Source organism: Buteo buteo, chromosome 9 (assembly GCF_964188355.1).
Source record: "Buteo buteo chromosome 9, bButBut1.hap1.1, whole genome shotgun sequence".
NCBI classification, from domain to species: domain Eukaryota; kingdom Metazoa; phylum Chordata; class Aves; order Accipitriformes; family Accipitridae; genus Buteo; species Buteo buteo.
Genome location: NC_134179.1, coordinates 25,426,994 through 25,447,861, shown reverse-complemented (window position 1 = coordinate 25,447,861; position 20,868 = coordinate 25,426,994). Strand labels below are relative to the sequence as shown.

The following is a 20,868-nucleotide window of genomic DNA, read 5'->3' as shown; positions in this document are numbered from 1 at the left end:
CATCACCTACCTCACCTAATAGTTTCTCAAAATTTTTATTGGTATGCTTATTCCTGTGTGTTTAAGCAAATGAACATTAATCAATTTTCCTTAGGCTTAAAGCTTCTTCACTTTGCATCATGAAGAAAACCCCCAGATATATTTGCTTGGGAATTGAGCTGGTTTACCATGTCAGCACTCAAGTTCTTTCAAACAGATCTTACGTGAATTCTCAGTTCATAGAAACAATTTATTTTTACATAGTTGTCCGAGTTAAAATGACGTGTCTGAACATGAACATGATTTTTGTGGTATGTAGTTTTAAGTGGTGCTGCAAGGGTTCTATTTTGCCACCTATGCTTGCCCCAAGTGTCTTTCCACAAGTAAATTTGGTTAAGCAACTTAATGCTCGAATGTTAATGAAGAACAGTGAATTATTATTGGGGGGTGGGGCAGGCAGTGACCTTATCTGACCTGTAAGTCTGTGGTGAGAAGACTCACAATTGAACTTAAATGAAGACATTTCTCATCCAGGTGTAGTACAATAGAAAGGGCAACACTAAATATTTTTTTAAAATGGAGCATACCATGGAAATTTTTCCAGTTAGATAGTAAAGTATCTAGAATTACCAAGAAAACTGGTAGTTCACAGATACTACAATATTATTAATGGCATGTTAACTTCTGGCTAGATTCTGGGTTTTGGTTTGGGTTTTTTCCCCAAAAATGGAAAAATGAATTTTAAACAGTCATTTGAAAATAAGATATAATGTTGAAGTATTTTCAAATTTTTTGTAAATTATAAAAGATTCCAACATGTTTTTTTCAAGATTCTAATTTTTTCTTCCTTTACTGAGCAGTAGAGCCCTGGAAGAGGCACAATGATAGAAATTGGAGGTGGATAACCAGTACATCTGCCTAATCCATCTCCCACTTGCAGATTTTTGTTTGTTTTCCACTTTCTAATTCTTTGCCTAAATTAGATCCTGTCTGCTACCTCTCAGAAAGTTATTTCAGTGCAGTGGTTTATGTTGTAAGTATTTCCTTATGATACTTATTCTTATCCTGTAATTCCATTTTTTTTCTGTGCTGCTTTCTATAAATGCTTGCAGTGGGCCTCAGTGGGAGCAGTTCACCTCATCTGTGTGTCTCTGTCCTGTATAAAGGGAGCTGGGTCTGGGTAGATTAAATAACCAGTCTTTAGAAATACAGAGACACGGTGATTGCCTCAATATCTTGTCCTGGAAAAGAATGTTACTGGGTTCAAATTCTTACACAGTGTTCATTGCTCAGTCTGTGGGATAGCCCACTTGAAATTTGCTGTAGCATGTCGTGGTTTAACCCCAGCCAGCAACTAAGCACCATGCAGCAGCTCACTCACTCCCCCCACCCAGTGGGATGGGGGAGAAAATCAGGAAAAGAAGTAAAACTTGTGGGTTGACATAAGAACAGTTTAATAGAACAGAAAAGAAGAAACTACTAATGATAATGATAACACTAATAACAACAGTAATAATAAAATGACTGGAATATACAAATGATGCACAATGCAGTTGCTCACCACAGGCCAGTTAGTCCCCGAGCAGCGATTCCCCCCGCACCCCCTCCCCCCAGTTCCTATACTAAATGGGACGTCCCCTGGTATGGAATACCCCGTTGGCCAGTTTGGGTCAGCTGTCCTTCTTGCTGGCTGGGCATCAGAAGCTGAAAAATCCTTGACTTTAGACTAAACATTACTTAGCAACAACTGAAAACATCAGTGTGTTATCAACATTCTTCTCATACTGAACTCAAAACATAGCACTGTACCAGCTACTAGGAAGACAATTAACTCTGTCCCAGCTGAAACCAGGACAGCACTACCTTTCCTTTTTTAGACCTCCAGCTCCTCATTTTTAGGCCTCCAGCTCTTCATCTGTAGGCCTCTAGCTCCTCATTGCTGGCTGACTTCAGTGCTGCTGTCTCAGCAGATTAAAAATAAACACTGCTTTATTTAAATCATCCAGAAGTCTGGGGTCTGTTTTGCTGTTAATGTCTCCCTGTGACACCTCTGCTAAAATCATGTAAATAAATGAGGCAACTGACATTGTCCTTCAGATCAGGAATAGCAGCTGTGGAAATATTTTGGCACTTTCCAAAGGTGTACAAATCACTATTTTATTTTATTTTTTTCTTATTTGGTGTTGATTTCCCCTGGATGATCAGAAACAGACATACTAAGTTCTGGCCTTCTTTCTTCCTTCTTTACTCTCTTTAAATATAGATTATGTTTACATAGAGCTTTGGCTAAAATTATCTAAATCAGATGTAATTTTCAGTAGTTTTTCACTTTTTGGATGTTCCAGTTCCTTTAATTAAATTAGCTGCTCTTCTCTCAACTTCCTCTAGTCTGTCTTATCAATATTGATGTGTCCAGATCAAAATGTGAAGCCGCACAGATGCTTTTTATCTGCCATGAACCTGTCCTTCAGATGCTTGCAAGACTGTTACATTTGGAAATGCACTCTGAACAACTTGGGCAACTTTTTTTTATTTATTTATTATGTAGGCGTCTTGCTACAAGCACACTTACAGCGTATCTTAGAATGCCAAAATTATCCAGTTCTTTCTGCAATATTGTATGTCTGAAAAGGCTATCTCCAGTGTTGCATTGGACACTGAGACATCGCTAAGAATGTAACATAAGACAGTAAGAGCAGCTGAAGCAGGTCAAAAATCCATTACTTTTGTGTGTTCTTTGCTTTAATGGCCTGTAGCAGTCACTTGGGGAGAGTGTGCAAAGGAAAAAAGGTAAGTACCAGGAAATCCTCTGGTCAATGAAGGGTTACTAAGCATTGTGGTCCAAATGCAACCACAGGCTCAAGTAGTCCCTAAGCTGCTAATTACCAGAAGCTGGAGGGTATACCAATCTCCTAGGAATTTGTCTAATCTCCTTTTGAGCTTATGGCCTCCAAGATGTTCAGTCGAAATTAATTCCACAGTTCCATTTTTCCCTTTGTTTCTTCTAAATTTGCTCCCCCAGTAATTTGGTGGAGCAAATAGCAGGAAATAGAGAAGATTTTATAGCATAAAATTTAGAAGATTCATAGTTGTGGTTTCCTCTTCTGTACCCCCTTTGTGATTGTATAGATTCCTATGTCTCAGAAGACATCGTTCAAGTCTGTGAATCCTGGTCTAACTCGGTGTGTAATACTGACAATGCAATGACAAATAAATATGAAAACCTATTTATCTTTTAAGTCAGCTGATCAATTGGATAGAAAAATTAATATGTTTGCAGAAGCAGGAGGCTTCTTCATAGTACCAACATTTGAAGTACTATGCTGTTTTAATTTATATGAATGAGCAGTTGCTCTCTTCCTGCCTGTTTCTTACCCCATCCATCAAACTTGCCATGTTATCCTAGCTCTGGTAAAGTTATTGGCAGTAGATGGGGATAAAATAAGTAATAGTGAATAAGTTATAGTGAATAATAACCTAATAACTGTACATTACAAAGCAAGTTTTATTAGTCCCAAAGCATCTCACAGATTCTGCTCCTCATCTTACAGATGCGGACCTCTAGCACGAAAGGGTGATGTGACTTGTGACCTCTCCCAGGCAGCCAGCAGGGTTTCTGTGTCTGCTCTCAAACTTAGTGCAGTGAAACATATTTTTCACTTTGAAATTTGCTTAGCATATCCACAGATGAAAAAAGGGGGGTGCCTTTCTGAAAAAGAACTGGTGATGGTCTGAAAAACTGGGAAAGACTTGATATGGAAACCAGCACATTGTTCTCACAGGAAATCTGGGCTTTGGATAAAACATTGCCACTTTCAAAAGAGCAATAATTATTTTCTTTCTCTTGGGAAGTACTGTAAAACAATTCTGTAATTGTTTGTGAAGAGTTGGACAACCATAGAAGCCAGCAAATGAAACCATATGCCAATTACAAGCAGTTTTTTTAAGACTAGTAAATGTACTGTCAGGAGAAAATTAGCCTGTGAAACCAAGCCACCTGCTCAGAAATGGCCTGAGGAAATTGATAGCCTAGTTTCAGTCTAGGAAAATTGCATCTGAGCCTTTGTGGCTGAAGCATTTCCAAACAAGCTGAACAGCCGTGATGTGGTCTGAATAGGGAGTAGGTACCCAAGATAGCCAGGATCTGACTGTTGAGGGCCTTAAAAAGCACCTGGAAAGTCCACATGATTTTTGAGTGTTAGTTGAGTACTTGCTCTTTCTTGAGGAGCTTATGATCCCATTACTGTCATCCAGTTCACTTAAGCAGCACCTTAGTTTCTCCCCTCTGGCAAGATAGCGCATGCTGTCTGCAAAGACGACAGGATTTGATGATAGGGTGCCTAATAAAAGGGTTGGGAGGGGAGGGGCAGGACTCTGCGACATGATCATGTGTCTTCTCAGGAGAGCATGTGTTACTGGAGAGTGTCTGTCCTTGTACTGCTTCTGACTGGGGGAGAAGTACAGGAGCTTGCTCATAAGGCATCTCTGTCCAGTGGGAGATGGAAGAAGAAAGTGCCGCTTGCCATGAGGGATGCTGGGAGGGGTTTCCTTTGGCTTGGACATGATCAATAGGAGGGGTGCAGAGCTGGGTTGTGCCTTGGAAATAAGCCCTAAGAACTTGTAGGGGAGGAGGGACTGAAAGGAGAACTGCATTAGTAAGGGAGTTTTTTCTCTGGATCGGTGGCAGGTAGAAGAGGCTGCTCCAAAACTGGAGGCAGGAGGTGATCCAAGAAATAACAAAAATGCCGGTGATCTTACCTAAGGGCAATTACATTGATTTGCAATAAGAGGAAGGGTATGGCAAAGGTTATGAGAGGTGAAAAAAATGTTAGAGGCTGCAAATTGCATTAGGTGGGTGGCTCAAGATAGCGGTGGTGGTGCTGCAGGGGGTTTCTTTCTGCTTCCCATTGCTGTCACTTCTCAGAACTGCCGTGTCCATAAAGCTCTCTGTAGTTCTGGGTGTTGTGTAGCCACACGTAACAACTATCCCATGTGATTGAAGGAAGGCATGTCTAGCACTTGGCTGCAAAAACGGGTTTACTACTGTGATAGAAACATAGTTCTGTTTTTACTGGCTAAAAGAACGCTCAGAATTAATGCAGACTCTTCTTCCATTTGTAATACTGCTTTGAGGAGGACTAAATTTCTGTTCTAGATGAAGCATATGAGGAAATACCTGTTTCTCTTTCAGCAATCTCAATCCAGAGAAAAATGCAAACGAAAATGGAACATCTATGCAGAATGATAACTTTGAAGAGATCATAAACCTGCCTATTGGTTCTAAGCCATCCCGGCTGGATGCCATGAACAATGATGGAAGCAATAGTCCTGAAATTCCTTTGAATCCAATTCTAGCCTTTGAAGATAAGGGGACCCTCTTGCCTCAGGTAGATAGTGTTCAAACACATCAAACAGCAGGTAGGTTCACCTTGGTTCATGGACATTTGTAATGTGTTGTAATTGACAGAGGACCTAGAGCTTTTAATTGCTATAAGTTGATTAATTTAAGCATTTTTATACCCCATATTATTTGGGGAAAGGAGCATATCTCCACTTTGTAAAGCTATGCATGCCAAGTACACACAGATGCTGTGCAAATTTTGGTGAGGCCTTTTCTTTTCTTTGAGGGGGGGCTTCTCAGTTACAGTGTACTTTCTGCCATTTGAAGTTGCTTGAAAATGTTTGCCCTGTGCTTTCAAACAGAAATGATAAGTGACATATGCTGTTCCTAGCTTATGATCAGCAACCATGTTCCAGTTCTGCAAGTGTAATATCTGATACGCACATGCAGAAGGGGAGCTGGTACCTACCTTTTCTGTAAAATTCTGGATGTGTTTCCCTCATCAAGTGGTTTGCAGCACACTAGATCTTTCTGAATTGCATCACAACTTTTAAAGGATGGTAGGTAAACAAATACTAATTTAGCAAATTAAATTGGACTACCATTTTCTTTTTCTGTGGCTAGAAAATATAAGGAAAATAATCTTACAATAAAATAATTGTGTAAATACATAGCATTTTGAAGTAAGCATTGTCACTCTTTGGTGACCTGTCATTTTTGATGCCTTTTGTTGTAGAAGTGATCTGATTGTTTCTTCTGAAGAACCAAAGGCGATATGAGCATCTCTGCAGTCAGTGGAGTTTCTTCCATGCTATGAAGGAGTGTTTTATTTTTTCTCTCCAGTTTTTTAAAGATTTATTGAATATCTTTTTTGGAAGGACTTTAGTAAAACCAGCAGAAGAAATGATGGGAATAGACTTGGATCACCTTTCTAATAGCTTTCATCACTAGAAAAATCATGCTTCACATGCATTACTTAATATGGCTTTTTCCAACAAGCTTTTTCTGTTAGTAAATGGATATTTCTGCATTCCTTAAGACACAAGACACTGGAATCTGAAAGCAATGGGCTGATTTGGGTGGTGGGACTGATTCTTTTTCTAAAAAGGTGGGTGTTGGTTTAAAAGGCGTAATTGTAAAATTGGCAAAGAATCTTTTACACTTTGTGGTTCTAATACTTGAAAAATAAATACCTCATTGCTCTACAAGTAGAGTTAATGGGGTGTTTTATTTAAACCTGTTGGTTTAAATATTATTGCAGAGAACTCTAATTATGGGGGCAAAGTATAGGCTTCTGTATCAGGTTCTTGTAAATGTAATTCCTACAGGGACATTCTGTAAATCGAGACGTCACTATGATCTTCTCACATTTTCTCTAAAAACACAAAGTAAGGCAGGTTTTAAAATGTGAAAATTTGAAAGCATTATTTTTTCATGGACAAGAGGAAAACCTATTGTTCTCCTAGATGATGTATTTATGAATTTTGTTCAGTACAGAAATAAATCCTTTAATTGAATAAATTAGAAAAATGTGGTAAAACGATACTGCAAACTTGATTTTTTTTTTTTTAGTTACATCCACGTTCACAATGCTATAAAAGATGTGTACGCATACGGGCGCGCACACGTGTGCACACACGCAAGGAAGTACCTTGTTCTGAGTCCTGTAAATTGCTGCTTTTCCCAGTGATGGAAGACTTTGCCTTATCAGACTATTGAAGACTGTGTGAAACCTGAGATATTTGATTTTTGGATGATGAAGCAGGTCTAGGGATTTCTTGGTTTTGCTCGTTTCAGAGCAAATGGAAAATGGTCATTGTTTGTGTTTTTTATGTAGTGTGTGGTTTTTATAAAGCAGTGCAGTTTGAATGATAAGAGGAGCAATGCAGGTTGCTTTCTCTTTAGTTTGATGCTGATTTCTACTGTCATTGTTCCATCCCTCACTTTTGGTTGCTATCGGACAGAACTGTAAAATCTTGCACCTTTTTGTGCTTTGATAAACAATGCTGTTACAGGTAGGGCTCACTCGAGGTATTTGAGTTTGAAGCACCAACCAGGGCTTGATGCATTGCTCACTGAAGTTGGTGAGCAGATCCTTGGCTAGTGGAAACGGAGGCTTATGGGGTTTCACTTCATGCTACCAGAGAATGTACCATTAAGATTCCTGTACTTGCCTTTAGTGAGCGCTGAGCTAGGCCTCTAGGAAGCTGTGCAGAAAGTCTGCTAGGAGAAGAATTCCTCTGAGACAAAAGCTGAAGCGTTTTTGAAGAAGTGACTTTCTGCTGCTGCCAAGTGTTCATCTTGTACAGGAGATGGGATAAAAGCAATGGAAATGCAATGGAAAAGAGACTTCATCTGCCAGAATGTATATGGAAGGGAAAAAAACAGCCATTCAGTGAGAATGCTTTCAAGACCAGCTTGCGACACAGTAAAATAAATTGGGTTCCTTTCTTGCTTTCTTTAGTTTTCCATGTACACAGCCACAATAGTGTCCAAAATATGTAGTTTTTCTTTAAACCTATATATAGCATGTAAGTACCAAATAAAACTTGTTTGAAATATTTACTTCTATTTATATTTTCATTTTTCTTGTATACTTGAAACAGGAGTCAATCTGTGAAGGAAAACTCTTCTTGCTACTCCTGGTCTGCTTAAAACTTTTCTTCAGGTTTCCTTTAATCTCTTTACTAGAAAATCAGTACAGGGTCACTTACAGCTAGAAACAGAGCAAAGAAATAGCCACTAAGATTTAGCTTCAGTTTTAAGTTTGAGGATTCATTTAGGCTCAGGTTTAAATTATGCTAATCAGGTTTTGTGAGACTTCAGAATGCTTGTTTCACTGTTTGCAGCACAGAGATAAAGAGCCTCCTTCATTTCTCATGTGTGGTGTTTTGGGTTTTTTGGGGTTTTTTTCCTAACTGGACTGCAGTAAAAATTTGTAACTGTATTCATTACAGGTTTGCTTCAAATGAGAGAGAAATTTTCCTCCATTTCAAGAGCCCCACATACAAACTAAAAGCTGAGGAACTGGGAGTAGAATTAGGTGTATGAATCAAAAAAACCCCAACCCACTAAAAAAAATGAATTGAAATTTAAAGTTTTGGGTTAAGCTACTTTAAATGCATGGAAAAATAGTTTTTCTGTTGAATGTTCTTGATAATAAAATACAGTATCGAATGAAGGCGAGCTCCTTTGCCTGCTATTGCAATGGTTTTTGTTGTTTGTACTGTCGGAGGCAACACTTAACTACTCGGTGAGGTAGAGCTAGCAACTGTAGAAGCCACAGATGGCTACTCTGAAGTTATGGAGTAGTAACCTTTCACAGCAGCTAGACTGTGCTTTGGAAAGACTCAGCTCCTTGCTTAAGTCTTAACAGCACAACATAAATGCTTACAGGGAAGACATTCAGTGAGTTTAGTTCAGTACATTCAGTGAGTTTAGTTCAGTACATTCAGTGAGTTTAGTTCAGTACATTCACAACTACTGGGCTGTTCACCTTTAGCTTTGTTTGTCTCATCTCCTCATTCCTGATGAAGAATGCTTTGTTGGTTTCCTTCTTGCTAGGACCTTAAAGTATTGTTTGCAATTAAATACCTAAGAAAAACACACAGATTCTAATGCCATTGCTTAATATTGCACTGATTTTCTTTTTGGAAAATTATCTAAAGTCACCCAAGGAGGTGGCCTGAAGTTTGAGATTTTCTGGTTTTGTTCCTAGCTGTGTCATTCAGCTCTTTGTAGTCCTCTGTTTTAATAAGCCCAACTGCCGACAGCTGAGCACATGGGTCTTTCACATGAGATTTCAAAAGAAAATTTCTGTCATACATGAATATTGAAAATGCTTTAGAACTGCTTTATCTGAAGTCTCTGTCTGCCCTGTTCTTTAACAGGCCTTTTTACTGCACTGCAGAGAGGCTTTTGAGTGTGGTTTTGGTTGGACTTTTTTTAAACAGTACTATTGGAGAGAACTTGCAGTTATTAAAAGGAATCATTAGCAGAAATGCTGCTCCCAAGCACCAAAACTAACCTTAGAGATTTGGGCCACAGTAAAATGCAATGTTGAACTCTTAGTTATAACAGAATTATTTTTTTTTTTAATTTCTCTAAAGCTCTACATGCATGTACGAATTATACCATGGTCAGAAGTATCTCAAAACACAGGAAACTCTTCTGACGTGTTTTTGTGAGAAACTCTGCTACCTGGGAGCAAATGTTTCCCAGAAGAGTGATTCCAAAATTTCAGTATTCCAGCCAGTTCAACATGAAGCTCCAGCCAGATTCTTGTATTTAAAAACAAGTGTATTGATCAAAGGTGGAATTGGATTACTAATAGATTATGATGATTATTACTATTAGACTACTATTCTCTTACAAATTAAAAACTACCAGAACTAGTGCCCCATACTTTCAAGGCTCTGTGCTACAATTTTTTCCTGAAAAATACTGGTTTGATTTGCTAAAAGGTCTGTGAGACAGACTCTGCCTCTGGAGGAGAGAGGAGGGGAGGTTGTTCAGTATCCTGTATACATGCAAGAAAATTAGTTGAATTTAAACATACTACTACTTTTTTTGTTCTTTAAGTCCTTTTAAAATGAAATATCAATATCAAAATTTAAAATCAATTCCTAATTTTGCCAGGTTTATTCACTTTCCCCCTGTTGCAAGTACCTTTGGAAATAATTTACCATTTGCAGAACACAGATTTCTGTATTCAAACACATCTCACCCAAATCTTTCATGGTAGCTGCTATATTCTGAACACGCTCTATCCAACATCTACCTGCCTCAGTGTGTCTTTGCTTTTCTGCTGGTGAGTAGTGCCTACAGTGTATGCAAGGATCAGCCTTAAGGCTTGCCCTACTCTTGTTTCTTACAAATTTCTTGCATTTTCTCTGAGTTGTCTCTCAGCAGTTACTTCCTGTAGTAACCTGTTAGTAGTTTGCTACCTTTATAGTATGTGTTAATTCAGTTATTTTCTAAAGTCAGGTTCCTGGAGTGTGCTCTGAAATAAGGGACATGGAACAGAAATAAAATAAAGATGAATGCAGAGGAACCTGTGTGCTTGAGAGATGCCTCTTCAGTAGAATCAGCCTGTTAAGTGAATAAAACCTCATGAATACAGCCCGAGTTTTTTGGAGGGGGAGGTGGGGAAACTAAAAACAAACCATGAAAGATTACCCAAGCATAACAGATGTTTTCCAAACAGTTGGGAGGAAGGTAGCCGTAGTCCTCAAGCACACTTAAGCAGCCAGCCAAAGTGTTCAAAGGATTGTTTTTTTTGACCTGCTCCGATTCTTGTTATCGGAACATCTCTTTTGTATGATGCAACTGTAACTAGCAGGAAAACTTTAACTACAGGAACCAATGAAAAGAATTGGCTTCTCTGAAAGTTCAGGCTCTTGGATCTGGTAAGTTTTCATAAGCCATGCAGCTTAAATATGAACTGTCTTCGTGGCAAATAGCTGCCCTAAGGAGCTCTTGAGTTTCTTCTGTTTGTTGACGGACTTGCTCAAGGAGTTTGGCCATTTGGCTTTTTCTGAATGCTAATGAAAATTCTGGATCTGAAGAGGAAAAACAAGTGTTAGGCAACCTGCTGTTTTTTCCCTGTATTTTAATGTAGATGCTTAGAAAGCTTCTATTTCAGGTTAGATACTGTTGATAGTTCTTACTACAGTGTAAAGTATAGAGAAGTTAGAACAATATTCTGCTACCATGCAAAGCAGATACTAATTCAGTTTTCATCCCTATGACCATACAATATTGTCTGCTGCTAAATTCTCCTGATCCAGGTGTCTAAAGCTCAGCTCAGTTGCCATATTCAGCCTTCTGCAATAGGTGCATATCAGGATGTAGCGGGGTCTTGGCTCTGGCTCTATATATGTGAAGATACACACTATATACATTTATTACCATATTATAACTCTCATCTGTACTCAACTTCTACCTAAAACAAAAAAACCCTAATCAAAAATAGAAAAAAATAAACAGAAACATAATATTAAAAAGACGTGAGACTTCCCAGCTTTAATACGAGCTCATCATGTGATTTGCTTATTTGCTTGCTCTATCAAAATAAACTAAAATCATATTTGAAAAGCCTTTAGGCTGCATCTAGTGCCAAACATTCTTATATTAGATAAAACCATCTGTACCTGAAGTCCTGTTTCCCCGCTGGTCAGAAAGCCTTTAATTTTAAAGCAAGCAAACAAACAAGCAAAGAAACCCCCTGCCTCTATCATAAAATATTCTTCATTATTTAAAAACATGTAAGGTAACAGCTACCCTTGAGATTATTCCATTCCTTTTAAGTGAGCGGAGCTAGTCCCCGGAGGAAGTTGCCTGGCATTGTCACTTCTGTGACGGAGCAGTGCCCGCTGTTCGCTGCCGATAGGAGCCGGCAGTGTCTGGCAGCACCCCGGGGGCTCAGCCCAGTGGGAAGGACATACCTTCTCGCAGTCTGCAGAATGTAGAGATGCCCAGCTGCTGAAAGCGAATCTCTTGGTGAGTAAGAAAATTCTTGAGGTAGGCCTGAATTTCTCTGGTGTGACTCTTCAACAAAAGCATCATTTTTTCTGCATAAATGGGAGAACCACTGGAGATTAATAGTAGCCTTTAAAACACTTTGAAAACTGATTTTGTAACAACATTTAAGGTCATTAATGACTCGTCCACCTACAAGCAATGCTACTGCAAAGAATAGCAAAGGACTTGCATGTACTACAGCCTCTGATGATATCACTGAATCTTGAGGTAAAAAAAATGCTGAGTGGGCTGCTGTGCTAGAAAGCTGGTCCTTGTGCAAGGTGCATGCTGATTTACAGACTGATCAGCTGGTCATGCTCACTGATCCATGAAGCGATTATGCTGTTGGACTCTATTCACTACTTAAGAATCTGCTCTGTTGCAAATCCTCAATGGTAGAATTGAAACAGGTTTGCGTTTTCCCTTATTGGAGACTCATGATCAACTTCAGTTTCTCTCACATCTAAGGATTAAAATCTAACTATGCTTTCTAGAGAAGTGGCAAGAATTATCTGAACACCTTTTTCCTTGTGAGTCTTAAAGGTTCTCAGCTGCATGGGACAAGTCTATTAAGCATAAAGCTGTTTGTTTTCTGCATGTAAAAAAATGCTCTTCTAATTCTCTCTAACTGAAATTTAAAAAAATATAGGCTACATTCTTAAAAGCCACTTTGCTTCACCGCTCCTGCTAATCTAGTCTAGAATTACAACAGCAGCGTTTGGTTCAGCAAGATGCTTTCCTCTTGCTTGTCAGGGAGCAGAGGTGATCTAAAATTTTGGAACACAACCACCCCATTGAAATTGTCTCTACCAACCTCTGCTCCTATCTGTGGGGAATGCCATCACATTGTATATGCTGAGAAGGAGGCTCAAACAGAAAGATGCAACAGTGACTCGTCTGAAACATGTTCTCATTTTTTCCCTCATTTTTCTCATTGGTAAGGAGTACTTTATGGTCTCCCACCTCCCTACTTAAGTTGTTTTTTAAGGACCACAGCATTGGCTGCAGACTAGCCCTGCAGAATGGTAGTGCTTGAAGCAGGCAACAAACACTTGAATCAGATCTTTATGGTCCATTTTCATCCCTGGGCTTTCTCGTGCACTCAAGCACTGTTTTATGTGTATTTCAAGGGTGACTGTAGGTGCTTTTATGCTAATAAATTTGTAGAGACCAGATGGAGGATGCTATAGGAATGTTAAAGGTTGTTCAGTGCCTGACAGTTCACTCCTTTGGGAAAAGCCTCATTTCATTCCAGACAGCCATAAATCTCTTTGAAAGCATAGTTAATGCTGTGTGACAGTTACCATGACCTATCATGTGCTGGATGATGGAGGCAGCTTGAAAGGATGGCTCAGTATGTTCCACTTGGCCAGCCAGTCTCACCAAGCACTTTGTCAAGGGTTCATCCATCCATTGGACCATGCATAACGTGGCTCCTTCTGGAAGACAGACAGACAAGAGAGTAGTCTGTAAACAGAAACTCCGGTGTCGAAGAAATGAAGGTGAGAGGTCTACCAGAAACAGTACTGCCTAAATAGGAAATCTTTCATGCAGCTGGAGAAGCAAAGTAAGTGCTGAACTTGTGCAATAAGTATGTTTAGGTTGTAAAAAAGGACCATGTCCTGAGGTTGTGCTCTCAGTAAGGTAGGGCCATGGATTTGATTCACAGAAAGGCTGGTGGATTTTTATTTTGTTGGGTTTGTGTGCTGAAAGAATGAATCACTTTATGTACGAGATCTGCTATTGCCTAGTGGGCTCAGTCTGTCCAGCAGCTGCTGGGCACCTCTTGCAAAATTAAATGTGACATGTCACCAGTTGCATGGCAGTTACACCAGATACATAAGATGAAATGTTTGACAGACAATATCCAATGCTGGGGCAGGCTGGGAAAATTTACACTGGTCCTTTCTGCCATGAGGAGTGCTGTACCTTCCACTGGTGCTAATTTGGGATCTCTTATAAAACCTATGTGTAAAACTTTTAAAGAGAAAGGGCCACTTTGTATTTTAGTCTTTTTCTCTTCTTATATTAGTTTCTGCTTTCATGAAATTAATTCAGCCAGAGAAACTGGGCGATGTTACAAAGAAAAGTAGACAGGCCCTGTACGGCAGTAAAATTCAGGACAAAGAATTTTGAATAAAAATTCTAAGCAGTTCAACAGAAAAAAGTGCAAACAATGGAGCCCATGTGTCCTGCCAGCGAGTTGGATCTTGCTCTTCTTGAAGCTTACAGCAAAACTCCCAGTGAATTTAAAGGGAAAGACCTGGGCTGTATGTCCACCTGCGCTTCATCTCCTATTAGGATTAATAAAGGATAGGTACAGTTCTCAGATTAAGCCATTTATGGTGGGGTTGCTTCCGTACCTTGCTTTGCTAGTTCAGCAAGGCAAGATGTCACATAATGAAGAGAGTCTTCTTGAGTGTCGGTAGAAAGCATGGTCTGGAGGAGACCTTCAACACATGGACTCTCAATGATTCTCTGCAACAAGAGAGAGATTCATGTTTAGCATTTTCATTACGTTTTAGTGTTGTATGACTTGAGTACTGAATAACTCTCAGCAATAACTCTGAGCTCAAAGAATTTCCTGACCTATTGCTGCTGTACCAGGCTGTATGTTAGTATTAAGCTGTCATTTGCTCAAGTCTTGCTGCAGAGGTGATTAAGCTGAGTGCTACAGGACAAAGCACTGGGAAATGTGCAAGGTTTTCAGTTTCTTTTCTTTGCCTCCAGGGCTTTGAAAACTTTCTGGTGTTGAAATGCTCTTATCTGCAGAAATATGAGATGACCTCTCACTAGCAAAGGTGAGTTCTGTTTCTGGAGAGAAATGTTATGAATTAAGCTTTTCTGTGCATCCCTTGTCTTTCAGGTTGAATCTGTGCTGGGATATATATTTTACAGATCGAGTTGAAAACAGATAGGAGACTCAGCCTGTGCTGACCTGGATTAATAGCACATGAGACCAAGGCATGAGTCCTGAATGAGTCACCTGAAGGTGACTGGTTACTAGTGAAGTTGAATCACAAAGTCATCAGCTCTCTGGGAGGTCCTACTAATGGAAGCTGCTCACACCTCCATAAGGGAGCTCAGGTGTCTATCAACAAAAGGGAGTTATCTTTTTTGTGTGTGCTCCTTTTATGTTGCTGGTTTTTAACTTGCTGCTTAGAGGTTGAAGCTGGATTCAAGACTGCTGCCTTTCAAGCTCCCACACTCTGTTCATGTCCTGCTGGCACAAAACCAACACTTTTTTTCCTCTTGTGCCAAGGACTCTTATGTGTTCTAGGGACGGTTCCTTAGAACTGACCCTGGAAACCTGGCACTCCCAATCATGTCTATGGATGCACTTGTGCAGTGAGAGCTAAATACTCTATACGATATAAAGCTTTAGGAAGGTGAACCACCTCCCTGCTGATAACAGAATAAAGTCACAGAATTTAAGCAAAAAACATGGTAATCTTTTTAAAGCAAACTTTGAAAGGATGGTCCATTTTTACTCTTACTGTGGGCTTTGAGTTTGAGGGAATCTATTTCCCTGCAAAAATTGATTTCACAACTATCAGAAATTCTTATCTTAGTATAAGTGGAAAAAAAAATGGAAAAGGTTTTCCTTTTGGCTAGTTTAAATCTCTAGAACTAGTGGTAATTGGATCATGAACATGGGAAAAAAAAAGGAATTGAGTCTCAAAAAGTGTGTGCTAGAAAGTGGGGCAAAGCAGCAACAAGGATTTAGGTGGGGTTTTTTCCCACCAATCAACAATATTGACTGTTACTAGTGGCACTGTTCGAACAAGGTACTCTTAAAAGGCAAGGAGAAAGGAAGTGCATCTGTGGATATGGATCTCATTAGAAGCAAAGTCAGCAACGGAGATCTTTATAGCATCTTGGCACAACTAGTACCTTGCCAAACAGGCAAAATGTACATCAGTAGCTGGGGTTATATTTAACAAACTGGGAGTGAAAATAGAGCAGTGTTGAACATCATAAGTGGATAACTAAGGGCAGCCAAAGAGTGAGAGTTAGGAAATAAGGATTCAGTTTCTAACAAACTTCAGATTTTCCTGGATGGTTCCTTTAATTAGTATGAAATGTCTTTGCTAGAAGTACTTTATACCTATGATGCAGTCATTCAAATTAGGTAACCACATCACACGTAGGAAAAATTAGACATTTCTTATTTTCATTAGCATTTTTGTATTGTATTGGAAAAATATGAATAAACCCCCCTTTCATTATGGCACATCAGGTCCTTTTATTCATACACATTTTGTGCAGAGTATCCTTGGCATGTGTTTCATTTAAAAAAAATAATCTTTCTGTGGGTAATGCTGATTTGATGTAAATAAAACTGCAACATCCCAGGGTATAGTTCAGTGAAAAATATTGGGTACCTACCTGTCTGTTTTTGGAAAGGCTCAGGTTTTTGATGATACAAGCAGTATGGCCAACAATCACAGGGTCTGTTTTATGCGCTGACAGTAGCATTCCCAGGCTCTGTAGCAGCTTGACACATGCCAGAGTGTCCTGAGAATAGCAACCGGTATTTCAGTTACATCCAGTATGGACAACACAATGCAACTTAGCAGCAAACTATAGATAGATAGATCTTAGCTCTGAAAGAAGAGCATTACTTAGCTCATTTAAACCAATGGTGTAGTGACTGGGTCCAGTGGTTTTTTTCTCTCAAAATATGTTTTACTGACTGGCACTGATCTACAGAACACTTTCTATGGAAAGCTGGAGTCTTTAAGGTCTGGTAGTTTATTTTTGTTTGCATCAAATGCTTCCCAGAGGTTGTCGGTAGTCAGGGGAAGGACACGTGATCCTGACTGGAAGGAGAAGTGGTCAGGGTAGGTGTAAAAGGCAAAAGTACATGGTGAAGTAGCAGCAGCAGCGTGTCCTTCAGTACCTCAGCAATTCACCTCGCCTACAATAATGGACTGTATGTTTAGATCAGTTCGTGATCAGGCACCACTTTAGTAACGTGTTCTGAACAGCATCTTCTGAGTTTATATGTACATTTCTCTGCTGCTTGATGGATATTTTAGAGGGACTTTACTGAGTACCTCTCTCTCTGAATGTAGTCTTCCTCCAATTACCACTAATATTAATTGAATCAGATCTTCTGAGTTTGGATTACTGCCCAGGTAATTTCTTCAGTAGCAGTATGGATTAAGGGGGTACTGCTGTTTATAAAAGAAACCTGATCTCAGCAGGCTTTGGGTTAAGTCTCCAGTTAAAAGCAAGATATTTTCTCTTGGGAGCGTTTTTTCTTTCAGTCTCTTTCCCTTACAAATTTGAGTTCTTTATGCAGTTCTTATGTTTCTTTGTAATGAACTATATTATTTGTGCTACTTAGAAATTGAGACACATTAGCAAGAGTGTTCAATATAAAAAAAAATCATTGGTCCTACATCAAGTTGAGAAAAATTGCATAATTCTGAAACCTGTGAAATGGCAGGATCACTGAAGCAGTGATGAAAGGCAGATGTCTTTAAAAAATAGTTTAACTTACATCTTTTTTTTACTTAGGTTAAATTGTAAAAGTGTATCTTATTTAATATCAGCTGACATCTTCACTTATGTTAATTTTCAGCACTGTCACAGTCAGCAATCCTAAAATAAAACATGAAAATAGATGGAGAGGGCAGTGCTATGCCTAAACTCAGGGCATTAAAAAAATCCTATATGCAGATATGGCTGTAAATTTTCACTTGTTTTATTTTTCCTTCTCTTCAAAGGCAGAAATAATATAATTTTAGATAATCTAATTAAATTACCATTAATGACTGTTTTCTGTGGTTTTGGACCAAGTGTTCTCTTTTCTCTGTAATCTCATCAACTACAGTACTCTTATTTGATTTGCTACAGCCTGGGAGGACAAAATTTTCTATGGACTGTAAATGAACTTTCTAATATACAATGACTTCCCTGCCAAGCTCTGCTGTTTGTTTAGGATCTACATTAGCAAGTGACAGTACTTTAAATTTTGCTGAACCTCTTTTTTGGCTGGCATATGGCTGTGATCCAGATTTTGGTTTTTGGCTCAATCCTGCACAGCACAAGAGAATCATGAGAAAACTCTGAGTGAAAATGGATTGGGTGGTTCAGGTGGATGCTGCTCTAACTTCTCCCAAGATTAAAAAAAAAAAAAAAAGGCAAGGAAAATAATTCCAGCAGCAACTGTGCTTACAGTCACAATGCTGCACTCGTACCCTTTAGCCAGGGATTTCTTGCTAAGACAAATATTATCCCCTGTTTACTAGGTAGCAAGATGGGAAGGCAAAGTTATTTTGTACCTGGAGTGGAAAGTCAGTGGCATCATCTGGAGTAGACAGACTCCTGCCACCCTGACTTCCATGTCTTTGCTCAAAGGAACATGATTTAAAAGGCTGTTTTTTCACAAAGCCTTACTCTTTCTTTAGTGTTTCAGGGTTGGACTGTCCTTGGGAGAACTGAATGAAATTCCTCCTGCAAGAAGGAAGTTTTCCAGCACTTGCTGGGAATCGCCGTCAACAGCCTGGCCAGGGGATTGCAAAAAAAGGGGTTTAAGCAGGGAGAGGAGCTCCTGTGAAGCATTCCTGGGCGTTTGCTTCATGGTAACGAAAGGGCAGATGAATTCTGCCCTATTGTATCCTGGGTAGTATTTGTAATAATTCAAGCATCACTTGACTTGGTTGTAAAGGTTAGCTTTGTTTGGTGGTTTGTTTTGCAACAGCTGTTCCCATGGAGAATTCCCTCTTTCACTCATGGAGAATTCAGCCTGAGTTAAAGAAACCTTGAAAAGATTTGAAAAACAGGCCAGAAAAGGCATGGAGGTGGGGAGGCAGGATATGAGTAAGGAGAGGTCAGTCTCTTCTCAGAGTGCCCAGGGCTCGCTCACACAAAGCAGCAACTGTGAGCAGTCAGGGACAGCCGTGTTTGCTCACTAAAACAAATTCTGAGATGTAGATACTTCTCACTGGAGAATAAACCCTCAAGGGCGATGCTTCGTTTTCCAGCCTCCTGCTGCTGGCCCTTTTCCCCCGTGAAGGACAGGCTGTTTCACTCCTGGTGTAACAAGGCTGAGCTCCCTGTGCCTTTGTTCCCACTGACACTGCGCCGTGCCCTTTGTAGCTGGGGGTTTGAAGCACTGGTAAAGACACGTTTCAGGATCAGGGAGGAAAAGAGTTGTGGGAACTCTTTGCTGGGAGAACAAAAAGTGCATAAGGTGTTTGGGGGCAAGAAAAGCAAATGTGAGTGAGGACAATGTTCCACCATAATGTCTCATACCGAGTAACATTTTTACTGTGCAAATAGCCTCCGACTAACTTAATGCATTTCCGTTGTAAGCTTGTTGAGAGCAAATTGTGTTTTGATTGCATGAGGCAGTTTGACAAGCAATGAGGACGTTTGGTGCTAATGCAGCCAGCACAAAACCTCTGAAGCCACAGTGCCTTTGAAAAGCTCGGTGCTCTAGTTGCTGCTTCCCAGGCATTGAGCTTACCCATTTTTTCCATCATGTCCCACAGTTAAGAGGAGATGCAATTTGGTTTGTACTGTGCTGTGTATGTGCAACTGAGGTATAAGGCACCAGGCTTCCAATACCCAGAGGAAATTTCAAATCAGACTGAGTGTATTTCAGCCACAAGAAGCATCTAAGCCCAGCTGTGGTTACTCAGATTGTCTGTCACTACTGCTTAAAGTAATGTGGCAGAAAAGGTTCTCACATTTTTTTTGATATCTACCCAAACTCTGACTCTCTTAAAAGGTTATTGTTAGCTTAAGACACCTATCAAAAACCTTTCATATCCATGTTCCTAAGGATGTCTTTAATTACTGTAATGGAAAAGCACATTTAATCATAATAATAATTTGTCAGTTGCTACTTACTGGTTTTGCTGTTTTATGTGGAGGATGAAAGTGCAGCAGGAGTGTCTGTTTTGTTTATTTGCTGTAGTTTATTTCTAGTCAGACTTCCTCATGTATTTGCATAGTGTTGCACTGTACATGGTGGTGTTTACCCTGAACGTGGGCAAAAGAACCGTTCTGTAACTAAGGACTTGAGGATACACAGGAAAAGTCCTAGTGAATTAGCTAAAGATAGATAGGATTTCAAACTGTATTAGTCCCCCTTGCTGTCTTGATCCTAATTCAAAAGATGTTAAATTTATGCAAATGTACTTTTGAATAACTGTCCATATAGGGAAGTAATGTATTTTTGCACTTTATTTTGCACTGATGCACTTTAAATGCACGCTCTAAATTAGTTTCTCTGCTTTTCAGTGTGTGTGGAAGCTCTGTAACCAAGGAATAGCTTCATCACCTGCGCCCATGGTTGTAGTCTCTCATGGTGCTATGCATGTCCCCTGCCCCTTGTACACCCCTCTGGACACCTACAGTCTTGGGACTGAGGGGACCATAGGGAGTTGCAGGGTGTGCAGGGCAGTGTCCGCACATCCGAGAATCTGACATCCATCACCCCCTCTACCCTCCCCTTGGTCACCTTGCAGGCAATCTGATTAACTACGGGATCCTTTGGATCCCACCTCACCACAACAGAGAGGCTCCTCGCGTAGTTAGTGACAGTGCACACAAAACCTTGTTATTCTGGGTGGGAGACAGAAGGGTTGGGAAGTCACACAGACCCTACTGGTCATTCTCAGAATGCATTTTGTATGTAATTTTGCCATAACAGGGCATTACCCCAGGTGGTGGCCAGAACTAGTCCTTCCCCTCTGGTCTTGGAAAATGACCCCCCCTACCTGGTTGTGCGGGTGCTGGGACAGTATCCAGAGCAGAGCAATGGAGGCGTGACGCACGTCCTCGCTGCCAGATGCCAGGAGAGAGCACAGCTTGGGCAGGACGTCCTCAGCAACCATCTCAGCCTGGATGTCCGCTGGTTTGGGAAAATGACTGAGGTCAAGGAGCTTCAGAGCACCATGAGGAGGTATTTGGGCCCCAACTCAAACATTTGACTGTGCCTCAGTGATGAAATTAGAGGCGACCTCCCCATCTCTGTGGGATGGGACAATGCTGGACGTTTAGTTATA

The 20,868-nt window shown here is 40.0% G+C and overlaps 2 protein-coding genes across 5 annotated transcripts in view; one reads left to right on the top strand and one right to left on the bottom strand.

The window, feature by feature from the left end:
* Positions 1-7,821, top strand: part of MAP7 (microtubule associated protein 7) — a 125,593-nt gene extending 117,772 nt beyond the window's left edge. For 2 of the 4 annotated variants that reach the window (XM_075035796.1, XM_075035794.1), the window contains one exon: positions 5,171-5,791. In XM_075035796.1, the coding sequence (XP_074891897.1) occupies positions 5,171-5,429 (259 nt within the window). In that variant the 3' untranslated portion in view covers positions 5,430-5,791. Of the gene's footprint in view, positions 1-5,170; positions 5,793-6,056 lie in introns of those variants that run through there. The other 2 variants (XM_075035793.1, XM_075035795.1) reach the window with 2 other exon arrangements.
* A 9-nt stretch (positions 7,822-7,830) lies between these two features.
* Positions 7,831-20,868, bottom strand: part of LOC142034457 (uncharacterized) — a 29,446-nt gene continuing 16,408 nt past the window's right edge. The window contains exons 9-14 of the mRNA XM_075035797.1: positions 20,581-20,714; positions 16,232-16,360; positions 14,206-14,320; positions 13,147-13,281; positions 11,767-11,892; positions 7,831-10,881 (exon numbers count right to left, since the gene is read on the bottom strand). Of these exons, the coding sequence (XP_074891898.1) occupies positions 10,712-10,881; positions 11,767-11,892; positions 13,147-13,281; positions 14,206-14,320; positions 16,232-16,360; positions 20,581-20,714 (809 nt within the window). The 3' untranslated portion in view covers positions 7,831-10,711. The remainder of the gene's footprint in view (positions 10,882-11,766; positions 11,893-13,146; positions 13,282-14,205; positions 14,321-16,231; positions 16,361-20,580; positions 20,715-20,868) is intronic.